Below are 26330 nucleotides of genomic sequence, written 5' to 3' on the forward strand. Positions count from 1 at the left end.
TGAGCTGAATTTATTATGCCTAAAATAAATGGAGATTGAGCATAAATTAAATAATTACAGTGAAAGGAGATAACATTTTTAACTATTTCGTGAATTAGTCCGATAGCCAAGATGAGTTTCCTCACAGTGGACCGCCAGACTCCGTCCACGAGCGCGGAAAAAGAGTCTGAAGAAACTGAGAAGAATGAAGATCTTGAGGTATATTCTATATTTTTTCTAGATGGTTACAGCATCGCCTGCATCTAATCATCTAATGATTCATAATTCTGTTTTAGTAATCTCTTTCATATGAATACTCCAAGGACGGTTTTAAGATTCACATAGTACATTTTAGTTTTACGCTTCTAGGTAGATAGCTTACCTGCTTATCTCCGTTGTTTGTTATACACGCTCTAGATACATAATCCGCTTTTTATTATAGATTTCTAAAAATAATATAGATTATTTCAAATAAAACCACATATATTTCTACTCCTGCATCTTTAAAGAATGATTTATCTTTTTTAAGAGGTTTAATACTCAATGTATTTGATTTAAGATTCCTTTTATATCTACTTGTCATCATCTATCTAGTGAAAAAGCTGCAAAAAAATCCTAATATGATGCAGTTAAATAACAATTTGGTTATTCATTTTTTTTTTCAATAAATTTGATCTTAAAACACATGCATCATAAACTAGAATGGCAGGTAATTCTGCAGTTGTAATCAAATTCTCGATGATGAGTAATATGAACTGAAAATAAATGTCATATACAAAGAAAAAGTAACCCTGGCGCTAGGCCGGGAAAACGCTAGGTTGAAGAAGATACAAAGAAAAAGTAACCAAGGCTTCCAAGTAGGGATGGTTAATATGGCTCAAAATTACAATTTAAGTACCTATCCAGGTTTCCCGAGTAGTCCCCTGCACTAACCGAAAAATAATGCTTTAGAAATGTACCTGGAACCATATAATCTTTCTTAATAAAAAAATGTAATAATTTCTAGGTGGACAATTCATCCAGCGTGTTGCTCAAGATCGCGACCCTGTATGCCGAGCAGCTGATGAGCGACCTTGTGCTGGAGGTCGGAGGAGTAGCCTATCCAGCACACCGGCTCATACTCTGCGCCAGCAGTGAGGTGTTCCAGGTATGTATGAGGACAATTCCTCCAGCGTGCTGCTAAAGGGTGTGGCTCTTGATGCCGAGCAGCTGATAAGTGACCTTGTGCTGGACGTCAGAGGAGTAGCCTATCCAGCACACCGGCTCATACTCTGTGCCAGCAGTGAGGTGTTCCAGGACTTCCAGGTGTCTGGACAATATCATCATGCATGCTGCTAAAGATTCACAGTCCCTGCGCCAAAATGCAGTGGTACAGGTTTCAAGTTTACAGTTTAGTGTTTTACAGTTTGGCGAAACTTTAATGATTATGCTTGTGTACATTGTCTTTTTTGTTAAATAAAAAAAAAGTGGAGATGTTATTTAGTTATTTTCATAATATTTTTTAATTATTTACATTAGTGTAAATGTTGTATTTATTGACTAGGTATTAGGTAATTAAACATTGGCTAAACACTTACATTAGGTCATATCTTAAGAGCGTTATAACATTTCGGCGTCGGGCGAAATTAGGTATTTTACCCGCCGCGCGAGCCCAATATGCCGACCCTTTCTAGCACGTCTTATCACTCGCTCGCACTACAATAATGGACAAAACAATCTTGATCCTTCCTATGGAATTTTTATTTTTTATTTTATTTTATTGGTTTACCAGTAACTGTTACACTGATGCATACATGAATTATACAGTTATACAATTAAGAACTAAGTGTACAATAAAATGGAGGTAAACACTGCATGCAAATTAAAAATGTTTAACATCGAAAATTAATTACGAACTAATTACTTAACTACTATTTCGTGAAGCTGACGTTTAAGTTTATGTAAAGGAACGCAAAACATGTCAATTTTACTGTGGTTGTTTTGCAACTTACACAGCCTTGGAATTGGGGAATTTGAGCCTAGGACAGTCCTTCGGAAAGGCGGAGATAGAAGATTAATAGGGTTTCTAGGATTTCTAGAAGGTACTCTAAATTTAAATTTTGATAATAATTCGGGACAGTTAATATAGCCACTAATAATTTTTGACAAGAATATTAAATCTGAAACGTTTCTTCTATTCTCTAAAGTTTTAATTTTAAAATATTGAAGATGATTTGAATAGCTTTTAATTTTCGTGCTGTTAGATGTAGAATAAGCTAAGTGATTCAGGAGCCGTTTTTGAATCCTCTCAATCCGTAGACTATGCACTGCGTAATGGGGGCGCCAGACTATCCCACAATATTCGAGTGTGCTGCGTACTAGTGAGTTGTATAGAAACATTTTTGTTTTTGTTTTTTTAAAAGATTTTGTATTTCTAATTATGAAACCGAGGGATTTTGATAACAACCACAATCTACTATCTCGATTTAAACTTTTGATTTCTAATAAACATTATTTTGTACGAAAAGACTAGAATATAGCGCAAAATAATATTAATTACGTTAAAATTTATTTAAAAATTTAAAGTAATAATTATAAACTGTGATCATATTTAAGTAGATCCCATCCCAAATGTTTGCTTTTGTTATATGATAAGTATTAGAGTAAAGTATATATGAATATGATGATAAAATAAGTCAAATATAATTCTAATTACTTCAAGGTGTTACTCAGGGTCTGATGATGGAGAGAGATTGTGGTCACCAAAAATCAACTCGCATATTTGAATAACATAAAAAAACGAAGTGGTTCAGTTACATGGGTTTATTGGTACCGGTGACCACCATCTGGCTCCAACATCAGACCCTCAGTACCACCTCTTGTCAAAGGTCTTATTAAGAAGAAGTAAGATCCCAATGAGCCTGATTACTAAATGGTTTAGTTACATGGATCACTGGTACTGGTGACCACCATCTGGCTCCATCATCAGACCCTGAGTACCACCTCTTGTCAAAGGTCTTATTGAGACGATCCCAATGAGCCTAAAGACGATGTGGTTTAGTCATATGGTTCATTGGTACTGGTAACCACCATCTGTCTCCATCATCAGACCCTGAGTACCACCTCTTGTCGACGGTCTTGTTGAGACGATTTCAATGAGCCTACATACGAAGTGGTTTAGTTCCATGGTTCATTGGTACTGGTGACCACCATCTGGTCCCATCATCAGACCCTGAGTACCACCTCTTGTTAAAGGTCTTATTGAGATGAACCCAATAAGGCTAAACACAAAGTGGTTTAGTTAGTCATATGGTTCATTGGTACTGGTGACAACCATCTGTCTCCATCATCAGACCCTGAGTACCACCTCTTGTCAAAGGTCTTGTTGAAACGAACCCAACGAGCCTAAACACGAAGTCGTTTACTTACATGGTTCACTGGTACTGGTGACCACCTTCTGGCTCCATCATCAGATCCCGAGTACCACCTCTTGTCAAAGGTCTTATTGAGACGATCCCATTGAGCCTAAATACGAAGTGGTTTAATCATATGGTTCATTGGTACTGGTGACCACCATCTGGCTCCATCATCAGATCCTGAGTACCACCTCTTGTCAAAGGTCTTGTTGAGACGAACCCAACGAGCCTAAACACGAAGTCGTTTACTTACATGGTTCACTGGTACTGGTGATCACCTTCTGGCTCCATCATCAGATCCCGAGTACCATCTTGATGTGTCTTATCATCTTGACCGTATTGTAATTTTCGCATATTTATCATCATAACGTTGTAATACTTTAACATTCAAACATAACAAAATATTACAAAAGCAAATATTTACGGATCTAGGATCAAATTCGTTGGTCGCTGTTTACACACACACAACGCGAGGATAGCCCGTGTATAAACAAGGCGTCCGACCCACACAACGATAAATATTCTCGACGTTTGCGATGAAAACTCGGAGAGCGAAGCGACATACGTCTGACCTCCTCGAGCTCCGGCGCGGCACTGAAATCGCAGGCGTCCGTCGCCGGTAAAATAGCGACAGGAAGGCTAGTTTTCAAAAAATTGGCAAAAAATTATGATAAAATATTATAACGACAAATGGATAACAGCAATTTAAGCACATTGTGCAGATTTTTTATATACTAAAATAACTTCGATAACATGTAGATTTTCGGAGAAATGATCACTTGTTTCGATGTATTTTCAAGACAAAATTGAGTTCGTTTTACTTTCAATTTCTCAATTTCAAAGGATCTGTGATATCGCCTTTTTTTGTCATAGCGCTCTTAATGCCTCAGCATCTGTGATAAATTAATAATTACTAACACTTAGGACCAGTTGCATCAACAGTTAGCAGACATATCAACATCATGCAGCATAAGTCTATGGAGTTGGACATTCCCATATGTTCCCATACAAATAAAAATGCAAACACTAAATTTGGTAACAGATGGTTTGGTACAACTAATGCTTACAGTGAATGACTGCAACTACTGACACATCATGTGGATATATAAGATAACTTATTTCCAGGATACATAGCCAAATGCACACTCACGATAATAATATATCTGTTTTGTAGCTATCTATCTCTATCATACTTGCGTATTGGCGCGACAGAGCCAGACTGCATTTCTGTCGTCTGGCGTCGACGATTGCCATACGACACGGCCGGCTGCTACGCCGGCTGGTCTTACAGCCTTCCTATAGCTGACTGTTGGCTGATCATTCATTTCATCATACTTGGTTCCAGGTGATGTTGATGAACCGCGAATGGAGCGAGTGGCGTGAGAGCCGCATTGTGCTTCAGGAGACACCTCAGGCCTCTGCTGTCTTTCCTCACTTTCTCAAGTAAGGCGTTTTGAATAATTATTATGTTTGTATAAATATTATAGTACATGAATATTGAATATACTAGAGATGGGCCGAATATGGACTTCGCCGAATACGAATATTCGGCCGAACATTCGGTTCAGCCCTTACCGAACCGAACATTCGGCCGAATATTCGGTTACGCCATATTTCTAAAGTGGATGTTAAGATTAAAACTAGTAAATGATTGGTAATGGTTACTACAACTATGTTCTTATGAATTATGATTTTGTGGATAACTAAAACTCGGTTAAAATAATTCTGAACTCTTCTCAACTCTTAAACTACGGTTTTTGAACTTTTTTAAAAAAAAATTTTATGTACATTTTGAATTTTTGACGCATAATTATCTCTTTTTAGTAGTTCCTTTTTTTTTAACAAATAAATATTTATTTACATGAACATATTTACATAATTATATAAGAAACTAAGACTAAACCTAAAAGCTAGCTAATGTAAAAAATAGGAGCTTATTATCCAATAGAATATGTAAGATCTTCATTAGTTATTTGCTTTGTTTATTCGGTAAATATTCGGCAATGCAACCGAATTATTCGGCCGAATACGAACATTGAAAAACTTGCCGAATATGCCGAATACCGAATATTTACCGAATATTCGGCCCATCTCTAGAATATACATTTATAATAAAATTATAGCTTCTAAAGTGCATGTTGTGATAGGAAACGAAGTTTTTAGAAGCACGACAGGACACTACGCATATGTAGTTATCGAATATGCCGCTAGATGTCGCTGTACCGGCGCCATAGTAAGTCTACATCGCGGTGTTAGGATTTTTCCTGGTTTAATGGCATCTCTCAGCTAACTTTGATAAGTTATCGCTTCTCGGCCTTTTGGCTAAGATCAAAGTGTAGTATCTGTTCTTTTCAGCTTAATATCTGAAAGTTCCCTCACTGAGGGACCAGTATATTAAACTGATTTTTGTAAACCGACGGGATGTTCGGGGCTCGCTCCACTCCCGTCACGGGTCGGCCCGGCATTGCAGTGCCGCCGGGATTGGCCCACATAAATTGATCAAAATATAATAGATCCTCTGTAATTCACTATCACTATGAAATGAGAATCTTTCCTTTTGTCCGATAGTTCTAATTTACATCCCATGACTGTGTAATTAATAGATTGTTGAAATGGACCTAATTTCAGCAGTCAAAATTATCCCAGGGCTTTTTTTTACACGAAAGTCGCTATTTCTTTTTCTGATTATTTTTACTCTTTGATTTCCATTATAGTCAGGGACCAAACGACCTCTTTAACAAAAAGTCGTCGACATCTCTTCTAAATACCTAAAACAGGTATGGATGTGTTCCTCGTTATCTCCAGATTACGAATTGACCTGTTTTAGTTTAAGGAGGGGGGGACGGGTTGAGAAAAAGGGGGAAGAAAGATGGCGGCCGACCATCATAGATATTTATTCACATCTCGAGTCCTATGGCACCAATCTGTTCGTGCAAGGTGTCGTTTGAAAGCTTATTAAATTTACTTTAATTGTTTTTAAATAACTATACTCATAAAAGTAACCGTTTACGAAATATTTGAAAATATGTGTTTTTTTATCACGCATGAATTGCACAAGTAGTAGAAAAAAATGCGTCTAACTCAATAAACAATAACTTTACCGCAATTGATGTTATTATAAAATTTTCGCGTCTATTCATGCTCTTTCTAAAAATATAAGTTTCATTGGTATATGCTAATATATAACCATGTAATTACGAATTTGGTTTAGCAGGAGTCACTCTGCCAGGTCGCAGAAATGGGCGCTGACCGTAGTAAAGTATTCAATATTTTTGAGGTCCTATTTTACGGATCCATATGCGAGAGGTATCGTTTCAAAGCTAATTAAATCTACTATATTTTTTTATAAATAACTATAATCATAAAGGTAGCTGTTTAGAAAATATTTGAAAATTTGTGTTTTTTATCGAGCATGAATCGCACAAGTACTGGTAAAAAATGCTTCTTAATCAATAAACAACAACTTTTCCGGAATTGATGTTAGTATAAGATTTACGCGGAATTTCGTGCGCTTTCTAATAACATAAGTTTTATTGGTGTATAATATTATATAACCAAGTAATTACAAATATGGTTAAGTAGGGGCCACAGCGCCCGGCCACGTATGGATGCTGACCGTCGCCAAATTTTCTATATTTTTCAGATCCTATTTTATTTAACAGGAATCTTTTGAAAGCATATTATGCGTACTATCATTAGTTCTCAATAATTTTAGTTGTAACTGTAGTAGCTAACAAAATATTTGAAAATATGCATTGGGACCGATGTGAGTAAAACATGCTTCTAGCTCAATGAATTATATTTTTTCCGCAATTGATATAATAACAAAATAAACGGCGAAATGTATGACCTTTTGCAAATAATAAGTTTTGTCAGTATTGCATAAACAATTAATGTTAATTTATCCATCATACTCACTGCGCACCGTCATATACATGGATGACCATTTTCGTTGCCGTTTTCATAATTTTTAAGATTGTATCTTGGTGCATGACCAATAAACAATAACTTTACCGCAAATAATGTTATGATAAGATTTACAGGACATTTCATATGCTTTCTAAAAATATAAGTTTTATTGATGTGTGATATTATACAACTAAGTAATTACGAATTTGGTTTAGCAGGTGTCACTGCACCCCCGTGACGTAAATAGGTGCTAACCGTCGCCTAATTTTATGTATTTCTCAGATCCTATTTTAGCGATTAATTTGTGAGAGGTATGATTTGAAAGCATATTATGCGTACTATCGTTACTTTTTAATAATTTTAGTCGTAATTGTAGAAGTTTACAAAATATTTGACAATATGTGTATTTTTACTGTATATGAATAGCATTCGCACTGATACGAGTGAAACATGCTTCTAGCTCAATAAATTATATTTTTCCGCAATTGATATAATAACGAAATGAACCGCAAAATGTATGGCCTTTACAAAAAATGAGTTTTGTTAGTTTTGCTTAAACAATTAATGTTAATTTGTCCACCATACCCACTGCGCACGGTCAACGTCATATAAACGGATGTCCTCCGCCGTTGCCTTAATTTTTTCATCATTTTACAGATTTTATTTTACTGATCAATTAAGTATATAAGTAAATTCGATACGTGATAGATTATATTTATTATGAATATACGATTAGTGAAATAAAATCTGTAAAATCATGAAAAAAGGCAACGACGGTGGACATCCATTTCTATGATGGTGCGCAGTAGGTGAGCTGAACAAATTCAAATTAATTGTTTATGCAATACAAACCAAACTTATTTTTTGTGTAAGTCATACATTTTCCGTTTATTTTGTTATTATTTCAATTGCGGAAAACTATAATTTATTAAGCTAGAGGCGTGTCTTATCAATGCCAATGCTATTCATGCACAGTAAAATACACATATTAGGTACTAATCAAATATTTTGTAAACTTCTACAGTTTCGACTTGAAATATTATAAATAAAGATAGTACGCATAATATGCTTTCAAATGATACCTCTCGCAAATTTATCAGTAAAATAGGATCTGAGTAACGTAGAAAATTTGGCGACGGTCAGTCAGCACCCAATATCGTGACAGGGCGCAGTGACCCCTGCTAAACCAAATTCGTAATTACTTGGTCATATATTATCATACACCAATAAAACTTATATTTTTAGAAAGCGCATGAAATTTCGCGTAAATTTTATATGAACATTAATTGCGGTAAAGTTATGGTTTATTAAGTTAGAAGCATTTTTTATCTGTATATGTGCAACTCGTGCTCGAAAAAAAACTCATGTTTTCAAATATTTTGTAAACAGCTACCTTTATAACTATAGTTATTCAAAAATAATTATAGTAGGTTTAATTTGCTTTCAAATGATACTTCTTACATATGGATCCGTAAAATAAGAACTTAAAAATATTGAATACTTTACTACGGTCAGCGCTCATTTATATGCGACCGGCGGAGTGACCACTACGAAACAAAATTCGTAATTTAATGGTTATATTATCACTTACCAATAAAACTTATATTTTTAGAAAGCTCATGAATAGTCGCGTAAATTTTATAATAACATCAATTGCGGTAACGTTATTGTTTATTGACTTAGAAGCATTTTTTACCAGTACTTGTGCGATTCATGCTCGATAAAAAACACAAATTTTCAAATATTATGTAAACAGCTACCTTTAATACTATAGTTATGTGTAAACAATTATAGTAGGTTTAATTATCTTTCAAACGATACCTCTCACATATGGATCCGTAAAATAAGACCTCAAAAATATTGAATACTTTACTACGGTCAGCGCCCGTTTATGCGACCTGGAGGATACCCCTGCCAAACAAAATTCTTAATTACATGGTTATATATTATCATATACCAATGAAACTTATATTTTTAGAAAGAGCATGAATAGACGCGAAAATTTTATAATAACATCAATTGCGGTAAAGTTATTGTTTATTGAGTTAGACGCATTTTTTACTAGTACTTGTTCAATTCATGCGCGATAAAAAAACACATATTTTCAAATATTTCCTGAACGGTTACTTTTATGAGCATAGTTATTTGAAAACAATTAAAGTAGGTTTAATAAGCTTTCAAATGACACCTCGCACGAACAGATTGGTGCCAAGGGACTCGAGATGTGAATAAATATCTATGATGGTCGGTCGCCATCTTTCCCCCCCTTTTTCTCGACCCGTCCCCCCTCCTTAAACTAAAACAGGTCAATTCGTAATCTGGAGAGAACGAGGAACATATCCATACCTGTTTTAGGTATTTAGAAGAGATGTCGACGAAAATCGTAAAGGAGACGACTTGTGGCCAAATTGGCTCTAGACTATTACTATTATGTGAGGTGTTTTCCTTTCAGAATGAAAGAAGGTGTATCTTGGACTGTAACCGTGCGCGTCAGTTTACTTAATTCAATAGACAGTTGGATATATTATTTACCAGACCTATTTATCCAATTTTTTTTCAGGTATTTCTACACAGGACAGATCCGTATATCGCACAGCACAGTGCTTCCCGTACTCTCTCTTGCTGACAAATACAATGTTAAGGTAAACATGTTTCTTTTGTCCAATATAGATTGATTAAAACAAGTTGAGCGACATTTTTAAAGATACTGGTCGGACGAGATAAAATATTTTATCTTTTTCCAATGTTTCGGCCAGGAGGGCTAGCATGTGATTGTCTCGAGAGTATGTCGCCGAGAGATAGATGACACATATTTGTCTAATTGTAATTGTAATGACTAGGCTTAGGACTTTTTATGATATATAAGCTGAGCGAATTCGAGTATAGTATAAAAACTGAATTTAAAATAAAACGATGCTTTCAGGATCTGGTATCCCTATGTCTTCGCTACATGGGGTCTCACGTGGCGCAGGCGGCCAAGCGCGGGCGCCTGGTAGGCTGGATGCAGTACACCATGGCTTGTGGGCACGCTCCGGTTGCCAAGGTAACTGTCTAGCTTCACTATCTGCCGTTAGATGTCGTTGTACCGGCGCCTAGGAATTCTGCATCGCGCTGTTAAGATTTTTTCTGGTGTAGCCTTCTCTTGCTCAAGCCGGGTAGTAGAGTATGGTCATACTCAGCTCGTTTCCTTTGTACTGTTTTATTTTTAACCCAAGACGCAAAAACGACGGGGTGTTATGGAGATCGGACGGATTTGCGACATTCTTAGTGACTTACGTCATTTTAATGACTTTTAGTCTGAGATGACGCACAAAAATCCGAACTCTGGTTATGAGTTTGACGTGTCTGTCTGTTTTTCTGTCTGTCTGTCTGTGTTTGTGTCTGTCTGTGGCATCGTAGCTCCCGAACAGATGAACCGATTTAGTTTTTTTTTGTGTGAAAACTGAGTTAATCGGGAGTGTTCTTAGCCATGTTTCATGAAAATCGGTCAACCATGTTGCGGTCGGGGGTTTTTTCAAAATTTTAATTTTGTGGTTATAATGACTAGTTTTAAAGGCCGTGAACTGCGCGTAGAAGATATAGAATATGCCTCTGCCCTGCTGGGTCAATCCTTGGTAAGAGTAACATGAGTCACGATTTCATGGCATGTTCCATTTATTCACGATGCATGTTCAAGTGATAATCTATCTAAATAATAGAATAGAATAGAATAAATTTTATTCGTAAACACACAAAAGAGAAAAATATTACAAATCTAAAAACGAGATATAGGTATGCATAGATTTGCAGCTCAATGAAGTCGTGACTCACGTTACTTTTACGTGGATTCACCATGCTTGTGATCTGTAAACTTGACCTTCAAACTTGGAAACTGTCTCGGGCTGAACTTTTATGTTTTGTGATATTGAAATAAGTACTATAATATAATATGTCGTTAGAACTTTCAGACTTCAAATGAGATAGCAGTAGTTTGTGTCATTTGAAGGACATTACGGGAGTTTGACGACCGGTCTGGCCTAGCGGGTCACTACCCTGCCTGCTAAGCCGCGGTCCCGGGTTCGAATCCCGGTAAGGGCATTTATTTGTGTGATGAGCACAGATATTTGTTCCTGAGTCATGGATTTGCCTGTGTGGTGACGGGTTAAGAATTTCACCACCCCCTTTCTTCCTGTGGGTGTCGTAGAAGGCGACTATGGGATATGGGTTAAATTGTGGTGTAGGCGAGAGGCTGGCAACCTGTCACTGCAATGCCACAGTTTCGTTTTCTTTTAACCCCTTATTTGCCAAGAGTGGCCCTGAAGCTTTAGTAGTTTCACGTGCTCTGCCTACCCCTTTATGGGATACAGGCGTGATTGTATGTATGTATGTATGTATGAGTCATGGATGTTTTCTATGTATATATGTATTTGTATATTATATATATCGTTGCTGACTTTGCTGAGTACCCACAATACAAGCCTTGAGCTTACCGTGGGGCTTAGTCAATCTGTGTAAAAAATGTCCTATAATATTTATTGATTTATTATTTATTTATGACTATAAGCTTCCCCCCCCCCCTTCGTTTCCTTTCAGCCCCTTATTTGCCGAGAGTGGCACTGAAACTTGAGTAGTTTATGTGCTCTGTCTACCCCTTCATGGGATACAGGCGTGATTGTATGTATGTATGTATGTATGTATAAGCTATACCTACCTTATCGAGTATGTTTTTCGCTGTGGCGTCGTAAAGTAATGTTATGTTTATTGGACAGGCGTGCCAAAACTTCGTGAAATGGAACGTGGAGTGGGTGTGGTCGGAGCAGGAGTTAGCAGAGCTCGAAGGCGAAGCATTGCTGCATTTGTTGCAGCAGTCCGATCTAGTGCTGCACAATGAAATGACGCTTTATCGGTGAGTGCTGTCTCCTAATCCTTTAATACAATAATAATATTTATCTTAACGTTTCTGACTAGCCGGGTCCATATAGAGCGAGGCACGTCGTGAGGAAATTTTCTGGCGCGGCAACCGTGCTATGAAGATGTAGAATATTGCAACGTGTCTCGATTTGTGTGGATCTGCCTATTGAACAAGTCGAATTAGATACATCTTAGCGCTTATAAGCATGCTCTCTTCTTGCTCTTGCACGGTGCAGAGTAAGAAACTATGAACTTCTTAGGCATCTGTTCCATCAAAAGCAGAATAAGCGATAAGCCGATTGGCAGTGTAAATAAAAGTGAGCGAGAGCGACCGATGAACTAACACATCATAGCGTCTCTTTCATTTACACAGAAGCGGCTATCTTTTATTAGTTTTAGCGCATATCTCTTCGCTTTCTCGCTTTTGATGAGACCAGTGCCTTAACAACCATTTGAACTGTATGCTTAATGAAGTAAATAGTAGATTGTACAACAAGTACATAAAGTGACCCATTATTACCCGAGGCAATTTTCAGACGCTTGGTTTTCTGCCAAGTCAAACATTTCGGAGCATTTTTGAACGATAATCGACTCCTATTTTATGTGATTTACTAAATTTAATGACAGAAATACGGAATTCTAATAAATTGTAGCAAAAATAAAATAAAATAACAAGTTTTGTCATCTACGCAATTTTATTAACTAACTAACTAGCATGACACTGTGATCCAAAGAGGATCTTGGCCTCCAAAACGAGAGCACGCCACTTATCCCGATCCTGCGCAGCTTCCTGCCAATTATCGGCTTGTAGCTGACACATCCGCCATCACGCTGTCTCCCCGGCGGTATCTGGGCCGACCCGCCGGGCGGCCACCAGTTGGTCTTCCCAGATACGCCCTCTTGGCAGCCAATTTTATTGCTCTGTAAAATTGTGCAATATGTTTTAACTGTTTGGCTGTTGAGACCGATTACCTACCTTAGTGTTAGAAGAAAAATTTACTTTATGTTCAAGAGTATAAAATGCGATTTTATGTCGTCTACGGACGACATAAAGGTGCACCTTTTGAGCATGAGAAGTGAAAAACCTGTTTAATTTGTTTTTAGATTCGTAGTGCGGTGGCTGGAATGTCAACGTGAGCGGCTCAACACCAGCGACCTGGCCGAGGCGGAGCAGAAAGCTCACTGGCAGTCGCTCGTGCCCGCTGTGTTCTCACACGTCCGGTATGTATTATTCTTCTTTATTATATTCCACACTAATTAATATACCGGGAGTCCAACCAACTCCAAAACCAAAAGGGGTGATAGGACATCTCATTAGACGACCCTAAGATAGATTATTATTAATAATCAGGCATTCATTTCCAAAAGGGGTAGGCAGAGCCATGAAACTGCTCAAGTTTGCGCGCCTCTTAGCAATTAGGTTGGGTTAATGATAAGCCTAATGATTGAAAAATTGTCCATATTCTTTTCAGATTTCCCATGATGTGTCCTAACCAGCTGGCTAAGTTACTACTCTGTCCGCTCACGCAAGAGCACAAGGAGTTCTTCATGGAGCGTATGGCGATCGCTATGAGCTACCAGTCAGGTAACTGCCTTACTTAAAAACAGTCCAAATTAAACAGTCTAAATACACCAGTCGCTTGGAAATACATACATAATGAAAAAAATGAAATTGAAATATTTATTTTTCAAGTAGGCATATTACAATGCGCATATGAACGTCAAATAAAGCTACGCCGGCTCTAACCCTACGCCTCAGCCTCGAGAAGATTTCAGTCCCCCCTCAGTTGGGAGGGGGGTATCCACTATGGGACCGGCAAGAAACTCGGCGGGCAACTTCTTTTCAAAACATTACATCTTATAACTAACATGCATTAAATAACAAGATACAATTTAACATGCAAAAGTATTCATCAAAGAATATGAACAGACTAGGTACTCTATGGAAATTAATTTCAATAAATTATATTATTGCTTAATAATACGTCGTTCTTCTTCAGAGAAAACATATCAAATTGTCACAGAAGAAAAAGATAATATGAATCTCAATATCATTAAATATGTAATTTACCTACACAACATAAAATATAAAATATTTGATGTGCTTTCTTATCTGAACTGTGTCCTCTATACATAATACAATTATTTTAATTGCTATTCGTTTTTTGTAGTTTCTGGTTCGGGCCATGCATGTTTGTCTGTCAAATAGTCCTCGACTCTGTAATAAGCCTTTAACATCAATGATTTTTTTAAGTAGTTCTTAAGAGCTGGGAGGGGTAATCTCAAAGCAGTGTTAGGTAACTTATTAAAAAAATGAATGCATTGCCCAACAAATGACTTCTGTACTTTACGGACACGAAACTTCTTTATGGCAAGCTTATTTTTGTTTCTAGTGTTATAATTATGGATATCAGAATTCTTAGTGAAACAGTCTAAATTCTTAACAACATAAATTATACTATCATAAATGTATTGGGAAGCTACAGTTAAGATATTAATTTCTTTGAAGAGTTCTCTTACTGATTCACGTGTTCCTAAGTTGTAAATAGAACGAATGGCTCTCTTTTGTAATACAAAGATAGTCTGTATGTCAGCTGCTTTGCCCCAAACCAGAATACCGTATGACATTACACTGTGAAAATAACTATGATACACTAGGCGAGCTGTCTCAACATTAGTCAGTTGCCTGATTCTCCTAACGGCGTATGCGGCTGAACTTAATTTGCTTGCTAGTTTCCTTATATGAGGACTCCATTGTAGATTTTTGTCCAATGTTAAGCCAAGGAACAGTGTTGTATCTACCATCTCTAAGCATTCATCATTCAAAAGTATTTTTGTATCGATTGGTTTAACATTCGGCAGAGAGAATCGAATACATTTGGTTTTCTTAGAATTAAGAAGTAAATTGTTGACAGTAAACCACTGCAGTACATCAGCTAACGTGCTATTAATTACATTGTAATCCGTAGATTTTCGGTCAACATTAAAAAGCAGTGATGTATCATCAGCAAAAAGTACTATTTCACAAAAGTTTTTTACTATACATGGCAAATCATTTATATAAACCAAAAACAGGAATGGACCTAAAATTGAGCCTTGTGGCACTCCTAATTGGACAACAGTCCCGCTAGAGCGAGTTTTGTTAACAACTACTGTTTGTGTTCTATTGCTAAGGTAAGAAGACATAAAGTTTAGGGCATTTATAGACAAACCATAGTGTTCTAATTTCAAAATGAGCGTTCCATGATCCACACAATCAAAGGCTTTTGAAAGATCACAAAATATGCCAATTGCATCACAAGAATTTTCCCAAATATTATATACTAGCTTTTACCCGCGGCTTCGCCCGCGTAATAAAAGTATTCTTATTGAAACGTTTACAAAAAATAAGATTTTCATTTGGATCCGTAGGTTTCTTTGTAGGTACATCTGTCCGCGATTATTTCGATTAAGGTAAAGCGGGGCAATTCTCGACTGGGGGGCCATTGTAACTGATCTATTTGCTGTACGGTCAGCCAAGAACCTTACACTGCTTTTTGGCTGACTGTACCTTACACAAATTACTATTGTTTTAAAAGAAATTCTTGCAATGATTGTAGAATTGTTACACAGCGTAGGTAGTAGGTACGAATATGTATGTATTTTACCTATATAAATAATATACTGGGGAAACTTCATACAACCCACATAGCCAGTATCTCGACGCTATGGTCGGTAGGGTAAAAAGTACTTCCTTGCATTATCGCTTACAATTTTTTCCATTTTGCTTATACTTATTGCAAAGGTAAACATATGAAAGGCAAGCAAACAACGATCTTCTTACAGCATATTGAATGTAATAGTTATTACGGATGCAGGATACTCGCCGATGCCTACTTACTAATCCCTTCCCACGGAGCCACCTGCATTTTACACTGCCTAGATATCGATTGCTGACCGATTATTCCGACCCCAATCCCTATTCGTATCCCCGGCCCTATCTCTATCCTTTTCCCCGACCCCGTCTCCGTCCCGTCCCTGTCCCCGTCCCTCCCCTATCCCTATCCCTATCCCTATCCCTATCCCTATCCCTATCCCTATCCCTATCCCTATCCCTTACCTATCCCTATCCCTATCCCTATCCCTAACCCTATCCCGTTCCTGTCACTGTCCCTGTCCCTGTCCCTGTCACTGTCCCTGTCCCTGACCCTGTCCCTGTCCCTGTCCTTGCCCCTGTCAAATTATCACGCTAGGAGGTGAACTTTGAAAAATCCTTTCTTAGTGCTCCTCTAAGGAACTTCCGTGTCAATTTGAAATCTCTTGAACCAGAAGTAAAGATAAAAACTAAACCTATACTTATGGCTATTTTGGATATTTTTTATTAAATTTCTTTTCCACCTCATTAGATTTTAAAATCGTTGTATTTATCGTGATCAGCGACCCGATAAACCATAAAAACGATACCCATATTGTGTTTTTACTTAACCCCCTTTGCACCCCTTTAGGGGTCAAATTTTCAAAAAACCTGAAACATGTATTTAGTCATATGTCTTTAGGAATCCTCCTGTGAAGTTTTGAATAAAATAGTCAAACTAATCTTGTTTCCCCATACAAACTTTGAACCCCCATTTCACCCTTTTAAGAGGAGAATTTTGAAAAATCCTTTCTTGGTGCTCCTCTACGCCATATAAGGAACATATGTGCCAAATTTGAAATTTCTAGGACCAGCGGTTTCGGCTGTGTGTTGATATGTCAGTTAGTCAGTCAGTCAGTTTCTTCTTTTATATATTTTTTGATATTTAAACCCCATTGCACTATAACGGGGAGAAGATATTTCACTTCCGCCTCGTTAGATTTTAAAAGCGTTGTATTTATCGTGATCAGCGACCCGATTAATCATAAAAACGATACCCATATTGTTTTTTTACTTTATCACCCCTTTTTCACCCTTTTAGGGGTTAGATTTTCAAAAAACCTGAAACACGTCTTTAGTCATGTGTTTTTAGGATCCCTCCTGTGAAGTTTCGAATAAAACAGTGAAACTAACATTGTTTCCCCATACAAACTTTGAACCCCCATTTGACCCCCTTAGGAGGCGAATTTTGAAAAATCCTTTCTTAGTGCTCCTCTACACTATATAAAAAACCTACGTGCCAAATTTGACATCTCTAGGACCAGCGGTTTCGGCTGTGCGTTGATATGTCAGTCAGTCAGTCAATATCTTCTTTTATATATTTTTTTGATATTTTAACCCCATTGCACCACAACAGTGGAGAAGGTATTTCACTCCCGCCTCGTTAGATTTTAAAAACGTTGTATTTATTGTGATCAGCGACCCGATAAACCATAAAAACGATACCCATATTGATTTTTTGACTTTATCACCCCCTTTTCACCCTTTTAGGGGTAAAATTTTCAAAAAACCTGAAACACGTATTCAGTCATATGTCTTAAGGAATCTTCCTGTGAAGTTTCGAATAAAATAGTCAAACTAATCTTGTTTCCCCATACAAACTTTGAACCCCCATTTGACCCCCTTAGGAGGTGAATTTTGGAAAATCCTTTCTTAGTGCTCCTCTACACTATATAAGGAACCTACGTGCCAAATTTGAAATCTCTAGGACCAGCGGTTTCGTCTGTGCGTTGATATGTCAGTCAGTCAGTCAGTCAGTCAGTCAGTCAGTCAGTCAGTCAGCTTCTTCTTTTATATATTTAGATATGTTTAATGAGTACCGAAGCAGCATCGGTCGTGGAACGGCCCCTTGTGAAACCGAACTGTTTGCTTGTAAGTAATCTATGTCTATTGAAGTGTCCCATACATACATTAAACAATCACGCCTGTATCCCATAAAGGGGTAGACAGAACACATGAAACTACTAAAGCTTCAGTGCCACTCTTGGCAAATAAGGGGTTGAAAGAAAACGAAACTGTGACATTGCAGTGACAGGTTGCCAAGCATCTCGCCGACGCCACAATTTAACCCGTATCCCACAGTCGCCTTCTACGACACCCACGGGAAGAAAGGGGGTGGTGAAATTCTTAACCCGTCACCACACAGGCAAACAACAAATATATAATAAAAAAATACATACATGGCAAATAAATACATGGCAGTATTTTAGTTTTTACAAGCTTTTATTTAATTTGCCTTGTTAGTATGTTAGTTTGGGTCAAAACGTAGAAGCTAAATTTGACCCACTACCCGGTTTCTGATAGAGCTGAAATTTTGCACACATAATTATGTAAATCACGTGACAATACAATATTATGGTATCATGGAGCTGATCTGATGATGGAGCAGAAAGGTGGTCATAAGAACTCTGTTATGAAACGTCGTATCCCTATCGAGTAAGAGGTTTTTAAAAACGTCTCGGAGAGCAGTAGATGACTGTTGAAAGAAAGGTACAGTCGGCGATAAAAGCTTGTTGCCAAAATTGCAAAAAAAAACTTATTTTATATTACCACCATATGGTATTACTTACAAATATACTGAAACTATTGCGGCTCAGCCACGACATTGGTCTAAGCGCGACAGCGGTGAGCGGCAGCCATACGTGCGAATGAAAAGTCCCATCGCTGTGTCTTGCTCCAATGTATGGCCGCCGCTCACCGCTGCCGCGCTTAGACCAATGTCGAGGCTGAGCCGTTAGGACTAATTTCGGATTCATGAATACAAAATACACCGGCCGACGTACATATGTGACTCGGCCGAGGCAGGCCACTCTTGATCCTCGGTAGAGGAAAAAGCGCGAACTGACTCGGCCCTTGTATAGTCACCGGCATAAATAAGTTATGATTTCTGTACCTTGTCGTATTAACGTCTTGTTTGATATGTCATACGAAATTGTCAAACGATTAAAAGCGACAAGGTACAGAAATCATCACTTTATGCCGGTTACTGTACACGGACCTACGTGCCTCACTCTGTGTGGTCGTGGACCCACCTATCTATATTTATTTTACATGTTTTTTTATACCAAGTCGGTGGCAAACTGGTATACGGTCCGCCTGATGGAAACCGTAACCTATGGACGCCTGAAACTCAAGGGGTGTCACATGCGTGTTGCCGACCCATTAGAAACTTGGACACTCCTTTTTTGAAGAACCTCATACCACATCTCGGACACTGGCGATCAAATATAAGAAAGAGGCTCGATCCTAGCACACATTTTAAGCTCGTGTAGGTGAACGCGTACCATGCTTGTATGAGTGAGATATGACAGGTCGACTGTTCGCGTTTTTGACAGGCGGTAACTGTGAGGTAACCGAGAGGGGGTGGGCGGCACTTTCAGCGGGGAGTGGGAGTGGCCATACTGTACGATAGTACTCTTTATTATACTGTGCTCATACTAATCGTAAACTAGAACTTCAGATTTCACGATGTCAATCATGGATTTCCGCTACCATTTCTGGTGCACAATATTTTGTGGTCATGCAAAGCATACATTACGATAAAGTGTGGCGATAAATTAAAATACGAGCGAAGGGAGTGTTTTAAATCGACACGCAGTTAGCGCCTGATTCCATCGATTATGTGCTCATACTGTAGTTCATCTGTCATACCTCACCCGGCTCATTCCACAGCCGTCCGTGGGAGGAAATCCCTCTGAAACCATGTGTGGATGAGCAATATTTACACAGTCGATGGCTAGCAGTGCGATGATGATAAGTTTTCACTTGGTTTCAGGTCAATACGAACGCGTGGCAGAAATCCAGCAAACAGAAGCAGGTCGCATGCTGTTCACACCACGGTTGTACACAGAAGACACTTGGGGTTCGATTCTCGGCGTGGACAACTTCCACTCGCTGCCCTGTTACCACACTAGGACATTCATCTTCTCCAGGTTAGAACGGAACGGATATATTTCCATCTGTCCCGCCACCATACCATACATAAAGCAAGGACAGATAGGAATAATATGAAACAAATAAATATTGGGGACACCTTACACAGATCAACTTAGCCCCAAATTAAGCAAAGCTTGTACTATGGGTGCTAAGCGACGATATACATACTTAAATAGATAAATACATACATACATAGAAAACATCCATGACTTAGGAACAAATATCTATGCTCATCACACCTTACCAGGTTTCGAACCCAGGACTGCGGCTTAAACATTTTTTTTTCTTTTCTCCCTGTATGTAATGTACTATGAGACAATGTGTGCATATTTCCAGCAAATCGAGCATGGGCGCGTCGTCAAGCGACCGGCTCACGGAGTGGACGGTGGACCTGTACCCCAAGGGCGTGTGGTTCAAGAAGAGCATGCTCATCGTGTGGTCCGGGACCTTCGATGTGAGTATACCCGTACCCCTTAGTTATCAAGCCGATGAAGTTCGTTTGTCCCTTTCCAACGTATTGGTGTGATAGAAAGGAACAACCGAACTTTCTCGGTTTGATAACTTTAGTGAGCGTTTATGAATAAGGGTGTTAGAATCTACTTTGAAATCAAAAGAAAGCGTGACGGTTGCTGCAACTACGCCAGCGCTTTGCAAGAAATGACATCTTGTTTTTTAGGGTATTATGTGGGCCAATCCCGGCGGCACTGCAATGCCGGGCCGACCCGTGACGGGAGTGGAGCGAGCCCCGAACATCCCGTCGGTTTACAAAAATCAGTTTAATATACTGGTCCCTCAGTGAGGGAACTTTCAGATATTAAGCTGAAAAGAACAGATACTACACTTTGATCTTAGCCAAAAGGCCGAGAAGCGATAACATTAAAAAGTAAACTGACAGACTCCATTGAACCGGGAAAAATCTTAACACCGCGATGTACACTTACTATGGCGTCGGCACAGCGACATCTAGCGGCATATTGAGTAAACTTTTATACCTATCTGTTGGAGGTACCGTCGGACCATTTTACGAGTATATCAATGTTTTCGTTTCATATTATTAGTTTTAATAGTATTAATAACGGTACAAGTACGTAACCTACCTGTCAGTAGCCCAATATAACATAAAATCTTCAAATCTTCATGTCATATCCCTTACCTCAGTTCTTAGAGCAACTAACACTTATATGTGAACCACCTAAATAAGTAATTTGTTCCCAGGTGCCTGAGGTGGTACTGCGAACGGTCCGCGTGTCCATCACGTGCCAGAACCCGCCAGACGCGCCCGACTACGACGACCAGCAAGAACCCGACGTGAGGGTCAAGGTGAATGCAATCAGTATATGGAATTTATTTCTACTGTAGCGGCGTATTGTTGGAGTTACTTTTGTACTTACATACTAAAAAACCGGCCAAGAGCGTGTCGGGCCACGCTCAGTGTAGGGTTCCGTAGTTTTCCGTATTTTTCTCAAAAACTACTGAACCTATCAAGTTCAAAACAATTTTCCTAGAAAGTCTTTATAAAGTTCTACTTTTGTGATTTTTTTCATATTTTTTAAACTTACGGTTCAAAAGTTAGAGGGGGGGGGACGCACTTTTTTTTCCTTTAGGAGCGATTATTTCCGAAAATACTAATATTATCAAAAAACCATCTTAGAAAACCCTTATTCATTTTTAAATACCTATCCAACAATATATCACACGTTGGGGTAGGAATGAAAAAAAAAATCAGCCCCCACTTTACATGTAGGGGGAGTACCCTAATAAAACATTTTTTCCCATTTTTTATTTTTGCACTTTGTCGGCGTGATTGAAATACATATTGGTACCAAATTTCGGCTTTCTAGTGCTAACGGTTACTGAGATTATCCGCGGACGGACGGACGGACGGACAGACAGACATGGCGAAACTATAAGGGTTCCTAGTTGACTACGGAACCCTAAAAAGAACACTAATTGTTTCATAAAATAACTTTGTATAGGATGCGTCCAACCAGGGGCGGCTCACTCCGCGATTCTATCGCCGCGCTACAAGTACATGACGGCGGCCGCGAGTATGCGGCCCATTCTGCGGTGACGACCTTGGCGCAATAGGGTTCAAATAGGGCTGCTCGCTTGTGGGCCGTTTGTTAATGTAGATAAGAATTTAGAATGGTGGCATTTGGATCACGGGAACGATAAAATTGGTAGATGATACCATCCATGATGCTGAGCAATAATAATATTTCCCAAAATGGAAAGTTGTGTATGTGTCTATTTGTTTGTCCGAAAGTGTTCAGAAATCTGGTAACAAAAAAATGAAAAAAAGAAGGTTTCATACAAACTACATAGGACATTTTGGAAAACCTAGTAAATTTTGCTCAGCATCATGGACTCTATCAGACTACCAATTTTTATCAAAATCGGAGACGTGATCCAAATGTACAAACTTAACGGGAATTGCTGAGATAAGAATTTAGAATGGCGGCATTTTGGGAACATCAAAGGAGTGTACTATTATATATTCTGTGGTCCAACTTCAATGACATGTTTTTTTAAATTATAAATGGGCTTACTCTTGGCCACAGACTAGCCAAAGGCAAAGACGTGGCCTACGATGGAGTGAGCTCGCCCAGAAGATACCTGTTCACTCTTGATTTGAAGGTTGCCGGGTTATATGAGCAAGCTTTTGCCCAGCATTGGACATTCGTGTATTAATAAAAATAATAAAATATTGGTATATTTTTCAGATTGGCCTGCTCGTTTGGGGCGTGCAGAAAGGCGTGGAACATATCGCCTCTGTGGTCGAGAGAGTGCACAGGTTTTCTGCTCAAAACAGGTGAGTGTAGACTTGGTCTCCGATACCGTTACCGTTTTTTAAACCCCGACGCAAAAACGGGGTGTTATAAGTTTGATGTGTCTGTCTCTCTGTTTGTCTGTGGCATCGTAGCTCCCGAACGGATGAACCCATTTAGACTGAAATAAATGTCATATGCAAAGCTGGATCCAGCTTTGGACACTTGGAGGCCTTGGTCATTTTTTCTTTGTGTATGACATTTATTTCAGTTTATAGTTAAAATAGTAGTGTGTCTACTAAAAATGCAAATTAAATTATTTTCTATGAGGATAATTTAATTTGTTCTAAGAATGAACCCATTTAGATTCAGTTTTTTTAAAGACTGACTAGTCTGGAGTGTTCTTAGCCATGTTTCATGAAAATCGGTCCACTATGTCGGTGGATTTTTCAAAATTTTAATTTTGTGGTTGGGCTATATATCGTCACTAGTTTGAAAAAATCTCGTATCTCACGTTGCTCCTCAAAGTTAAAACGTAGTAAGTCTATATGCATTCCATACATACTTACTACAATTTTCTTTTCATTGACAGACGAAGATACAAGTTTTTTTAAAAGTAGTGACGATATTTTAGTTGTGCTCTGCAATTATGAATTTCATTTCAAGTCTGGCATATGATAATGGGTTTGATAATTCATTCTCATGCAGTATCTAACAGATTTTTTGTTTTGGAATTTATGCAAATTCTTGTGATGTTTCCAGGGTATTGAACATAGATGGCGCGCTAGACTTCGACGAGCTGAACACGCCGCTGTACTCGCCCGCCTGCCACCCGCACTGCCGCGACCCCTCGCAGGCGTCCGTCTCCTCACAGTCGCATAAGGAGTAAGTATATAAAAACATGTACATGGTGCTGAACATAGATGGCGTTACACGACGATCTGCACATGCGGCGTTGCTGCACAAGCCATTGAAAAACTTAAGATAGTCACCTGTTGTATGTGTGAGTGACGTGTTCGAATAGAGAACACATATTTAAAATTAGTAACACAAACAAAACAAACGCCTATTCGAACACGTCACTCACACATACAACAGGTGACTTAAGTTTTTCACCTATAACATGTGGTACAGAATGTACAGATGTAGTGCGAGAAGGGTTTCTTTCGTATTTTCCCGGAAACGTTCGTATTTGTTTTTTTTTTTTTTATACTACGTCGGTGGCAAACAAGTATACGGCCCGCCTGATGTAAAGCGGTCACCGTAACCTATGGACGCCTGCAACTCAAACAGTGTCACATGCGCGTTGCCACCCCATTAGAAACTTGTACATTCCCTTTTGCTGTGTTAAGTACACAGCAAAAAGGAGTGTACAAGTTCCAAGGAGGGTTCGGGTTGCCGACGACTCAAAGGACAATAAACGGAACAAGTTAGTTCCGTAAGTCCTCCCGTCATCAGCACACCGCACCCTCGTTGAGCTCTGGCAGCCTTACTCACCGACAGGAACACAACACTATGAGTAGGGTCTAGTGCTATTTGGCTGCGGTCTTCTGTAAGGCGGAGGTACTACCCCAGTTGGGCTCTGCTCTAGATTCGAGTGAGACGATATCCGCTGTGCTGTGCCCTACCACACAAAGCGGAATATCATTCGCTATGCCCTACCTCCTACTAGTTCAGTCAATGTCAGTACATTTTGTACTGAGACTGACTGAAATAGCATGACACGTTCGTACGTTTCCGGAACAATACGAAGGCAAATCTTTTCGCTCTATATCTTTCGGTACAATCGGTATTCTGCTATCTCAGTCGCTGATACCTGATTTTGATTGCATCTTTTTCTAAAATTAGGTCATTTTCTAGACAATCAGTCATATGTGTTTTTCTATTTGTCACAATCACAAAATGTCGCCCGTAGTTATGTGATGTTTGCTGAATTCTCGGTCTTTATATTGACTTGCTACTTCATACTAGATGGCGCTAGTAGTTTCCAGGAATAATAACAATAGATTATTTTTGTTCACCAAACACAGTCCATACTTCCATACTAATATTATAAATGGGGAAGTGTGTGTGTCTGTTTGTTTGTCCGTCTTTCACGGCAAAACGGAGCGACGAATTGACGTGATTTTTTAGATGGAGATAGCTGAAGGGAGGGAGAGTGACATAGGCTACATTTTGTCTCTTTCTAACGCGAGCGAAACCGCGGGCAAAAGCTAGTATGTTATAATTTTGCTACTTTATATTTTTCAGGAGTTGTCCGAAATGCAGCGAGAGATGCGACAATCCGGAGCCAAAGCATCTATTGGGACCCAACAGGGACCAACTCAGAGTGAGTAATACTTATTTTTGTCATCTAATTTGTAAAAATGTGTCTATCTATTTGTTCCCTCTTCACGCTTAAACCGCTGGACCGATTAGTTAAAATTTAATATACTTAGAGATAGTTTGAGCGTTGAGCGTTGACAGGATAGTCGCAGTTTTATTCTTTCTCAAGAGTGGCACCGAAGCTTTAGAGTTTCATGCTTGCCTACCCCTTTATAAAAAAAAAAAAATACAAAAATTCTTTATTTCTTTAAACACATGGTCATAAAGGGGTGGAAAGGAAGGGCTCTTCCCTAGGTTAACAGTATCTACATTTTTTTTTTTTTATACTAGTATCCAATGGGATAACCATAAAATAAAAAGGTTGTTGTAAAAATGGTATTAAATTTGAAATATACAATGAGCCGATCTTGTTCAAACTTGTTTGAGAAATCGGTTCATTGTTTATTTTGTCAACCTTAGTCCGTTTTCACATTATCCGATCCGATATCGGATGTCGTGGAAAAAATCCAAGATGGCGCCAGTAATTTTGATGCCGGTGCCCATATCGGATCGGATAATGTAAACGCATTTACCTTCAGTAAAATGTTTAAACAGTATTCTTTTTTTTTTCAGATCCAAGTAGTAATCGTGCCTCTAACAGACTACTGTCACGTCGGTACCCCGGACACCGCCACATGACCGGCTGTCGTCGAACCGACGCGTCCGAGTGTAGAGCCGACGCGTCCGCGCACGGAACCGACGCAACGCTTACCGATACGCAGGAACTCTGTCAGTATAAACTGGTTCTTTGGCTTCAACCGACACTAGTTTCAACAAAGCTTTTTATTTAAGACTAGCTCTTGCCAGCGGCTTCGCTCGCGTTAGAAAGAGACAAAAAGAAGCCTATGTCACTCTCCATCCCTTCAACTATCTCCACTTAAAAAATCACGACAATTCGTCGCTCCGTTTTGCCGTGAAAGACGGACAAACAAACAGACACACACACTTTCTTTCCCATTTATAATATTAGTATGGATATTATAGTTAGCTAACGTCACATGACCGGCCGCCGTCGAACCGACGCGTCCGAGAGTAGAGCTGACGCGACATCTCACGGAACCGACAACGACGGAACGCTTACCGATACCACAGTATAATAAAGAGTACTTTGGCCACTCCCGCTCCCCGCTGAAAGTGCCGTCCACCCCCTCTTGGTTACCTCAAAGTTACCGCCTGTCAAAAACGCTAACAGTCGAC

General features: G+C 38.8%; 1 protein-coding gene and 2 non-coding genes across 4 annotated transcripts; 2 read left to right on the forward strand and 1 right to left on the reverse strand.

Annotated features, from left to right (window-relative positions):
* On the forward strand, nt 1-26330 carry LOC125239751 (BTB/POZ domain-containing protein 17). Of its 2 annotated transcripts, XM_048147415.1 has the most exons (15): nt 1-198; nt 986-1126; nt 4720-4817; nt 9844-9925; nt 10207-10326; nt 12032-12168; nt 13278-13394; nt 13646-13758; nt 19841-19997; nt 20338-20455; nt 21217-21321; nt 22725-22813; nt 23532-23654; nt 25020-25098; nt 25707-26330. In XM_048147415.1, exons 1-15 carry the CDS (start codon nt 112-114, stop codon nt 25770-25772), a joined length of 1632 nt encoding a protein of 543 aa, XP_048003372.1. In that variant the 5' UTR covers nt 1-111; the 3' UTR covers nt 25773-26330. The 2 variants fall into 2 exon arrangements, with proteins under 2 accessions (XP_048003372.1, XP_048003380.1); XM_048147423.1 differs by lacking the exons at nt 1-198; nt 986-1126 and adding an exon at nt 1184-1268 and having other exon boundaries at nt 4713-4817.
* Nucleotides 5677-5869, forward strand: LOC125242431. The gene has a single exon (XR_007178873.1). It is a non-coding gene; the product is annotated as a U2 spliceosomal RNA (small nuclear RNA).
* LOC125242429 lies at nt 20681-20873 on the reverse strand. The gene has a single exon (XR_007178871.1). It is a non-coding gene; the product is annotated as a U2 spliceosomal RNA (small nuclear RNA).

The sequence above is a fragment of the Leguminivora glycinivorella genome, chromosome 2 (genome assembly GCF_023078275.1).
Source record: "Leguminivora glycinivorella isolate SPB_JAAS2020 chromosome 2, LegGlyc_1.1, whole genome shotgun sequence".
Classification (NCBI taxonomy): domain Eukaryota; kingdom Metazoa; phylum Arthropoda; class Insecta; order Lepidoptera; family Tortricidae; genus Leguminivora; species Leguminivora glycinivorella.